Here is a 2,273-nt window from a genome sequence, read left to right as displayed (position 1 = left end):
TAACATTTACGAAAAACATCAAGTATTTCCTCCTATTTTCTTGTCTTATCTTTCGCTAAATTCATTTACAATCAGAAGCGGCGTCTAAAGCGTTTTTCTTCGCAAAAATTACCTAGATATTGATTTATTCATGCTACAGCTTTAGAATTTCGTACTAAACATTATAAAAAAAATGTTTTATTTCCGATTTTTCTTCGCAAAATAGAAAAGGGATTAAAACATGTTTCTATAGGTACAATCAGTAAATATATTTTTTTTGTATAATTTATTTTCCAATTCTTTTATAATTCCCTTACTAGATAGACGACGGTACAACTGTGGATCGGTTAAAAATTGACGGAAACCGCCGATCGTCTGCTTTAATTGATCGGGTATCGATTTCTATGTTAATACATCTCGATCCCGGTTCTGCTGATCAAGTTTTGCCCGGAGCCCAACCCTGGAAAAATTTCACGAAATGAAAGAGGGTAGACAGAACACGACAAAGCACGAAAATAGCCGATATTAAGACCCTGATGGCCTGATGGTAACTAATTCAGCTTTAAGTTGTGTTGAGCTTCTGTGTTTGTTTATTGTGGTCCAAAAGAGGTGCTAGGTAAATTATCTATCTAAAAATGCGAGAAAATCGGAGGAATTTCAAACCATGAAATAGACAGTTGAGTTAATAAAATGCCGCTGAGAATTTTAAAAAATGGAATTAGTGTGAATTTGGTCTGTTTAATTAAGATAGTACACCTAACCTGCCTAAAATGAAGTGCAAACAAAAAACTCTGGTGTTTTGTATATTTTTCTATACCTTGTGTTCCTGTGAAAATGTATATAATCAGACAACGAACAATAAGGATAATGTGGCCAACATAAAGGGGTTTTACTTGAAAAATATTGCCAGTGAACTTGGGAATGAACTTCAAAGAATAACAAGCGAGGAGCTTTTTGTGTCCAATATTCAGGTAATAAAATATTTTTCGCCAATTAATAGAATATTTTCACGATTTTCGATCGTTGTACAGGTGCTATACAAGGAATTTAAGTATGTTAATGTCTATCAGGATATTGAGAACATAGTGCAAATTACAGCAAACAAAATCAATGAAAAGCTCAATGAGTCTTTTCACATATTAAATGAAACCAAAGCTTTTATTGAGAGCTATGACAAAAATTACAGTAGTTTTTTAGAATCTTATGTTGTACCATGTAACAATAAAGAAGACAATCCAGAAACTTCATTACAAAAATGTATGTATTATACCTGCATGTATCTATTAATCAAATATTCAAAATAGCAAAGTATCTATATGTTATGATTTCCTATTTTCAGTTCTTCATGAGCAAAGAGAGAATGTTAGAAAACATAAAGAAAGCCTGAAACAAATTTATTTTCTGTCCACTCATGAAATTGGAAAGCATACTAAAGCAACAATATTCAATTGTAAGAAACATGATCAGTCTACTTTATGGAAGCTATATATGGAGAGGGTAAAAACAAAACCCAAAAATGTAATGCTATTAGTTGATCATGGAGCTACTCTTAACAATCACCATTTAGATATTATTAAAGCAATGGGTATGAATATAATCAGCACATTTGTAACAATTTTATTAAAAAAATTTTTTTAGCCAAACAAATGGTCTCAGTTTTGGACAGTAATCACAAAATAGGCGTAATTAGTATTTCTGATGACTGGGGGGCCCCATACCTTACAGATCAGTGCTTAATGCCAAATCAAATACCACCCTTCAGTGATTTTCAACATATTATGTCACCCGCCACAGATAACAACAAATATTTAATTAACAAATTCATAGATTCCCTCAGGAAAGGAAATGGTAAGTTTTACAATTTAATTCTATAATATTTTAAAAGACAGGGAAGTTTTTGGCCCAAAGATTGAAAAAAAATAGAGCCCTAAATATTATCTACACATAGATATACTTATACTTTCATAAAATTTCATCATACATAAGTATGTGTAACGAAATTATTTGTGTGGTGAGGTATGATAATGTAAATTGATTGAAAGTTAAATATTGCTCTAAATTGAAATCGTCGTATATAACAATTTTTAGTTGCATGACGGCTTGTATGTTTGTCCATCACCTAGACAAAACGGTCGAAAGTTACACTTTCTTGTTAAAGAAAAACCTCAAAAGATGCGTGAAATGCGGTAAAGGCAATCAATATAAATGTTTAAAAGCAAAATTTTATCCGACTTTACCAAGCGATTTAAAAGACATTTACGAACTACAAAAAGCCGTTTTTGCCTTGCAAACAT

At 31.5% G+C, this 2,273-nt stretch overlaps 1 protein-coding gene across 1 annotated transcript; it reads left to right on the top strand.

Moving 5' to 3' along the window:
• Window positions 1-387: 387 nt before the first annotated feature.
• On the top strand, window positions 388-1,868 carry LOC112906050. Its single transcript, XM_025979625.1, has 4 exons — window positions 388-950; window positions 1,011-1,236; window positions 1,319-1,564; window positions 1,618-1,868. The coding sequence occupies exons 1-4, from the start codon at window positions 750-752 to the stop codon at window positions 1,851-1,853; spliced, it is 909 nt and encodes a 302-aa protein (XP_025835410.1). The 5' UTR covers window positions 388-749; the 3' UTR covers window positions 1,854-1,868.
• The last annotated feature ends 405 nt before the right edge of the window (window positions 1,869-2,273 follow it).

This window comes from Agrilus planipennis, unplaced genomic scaffold (assembly GCF_000699045.2).
Source record: "Agrilus planipennis isolate EAB-ADULT unplaced genomic scaffold, Apla_2.0 scaffold1264, whole genome shotgun sequence".
NCBI lineage: Eukaryota > Metazoa > Arthropoda > Insecta > Coleoptera > Buprestidae > Agrilus > Agrilus planipennis.
This window is presented reverse-complemented; position numbering and strand designations above follow the sequence as displayed.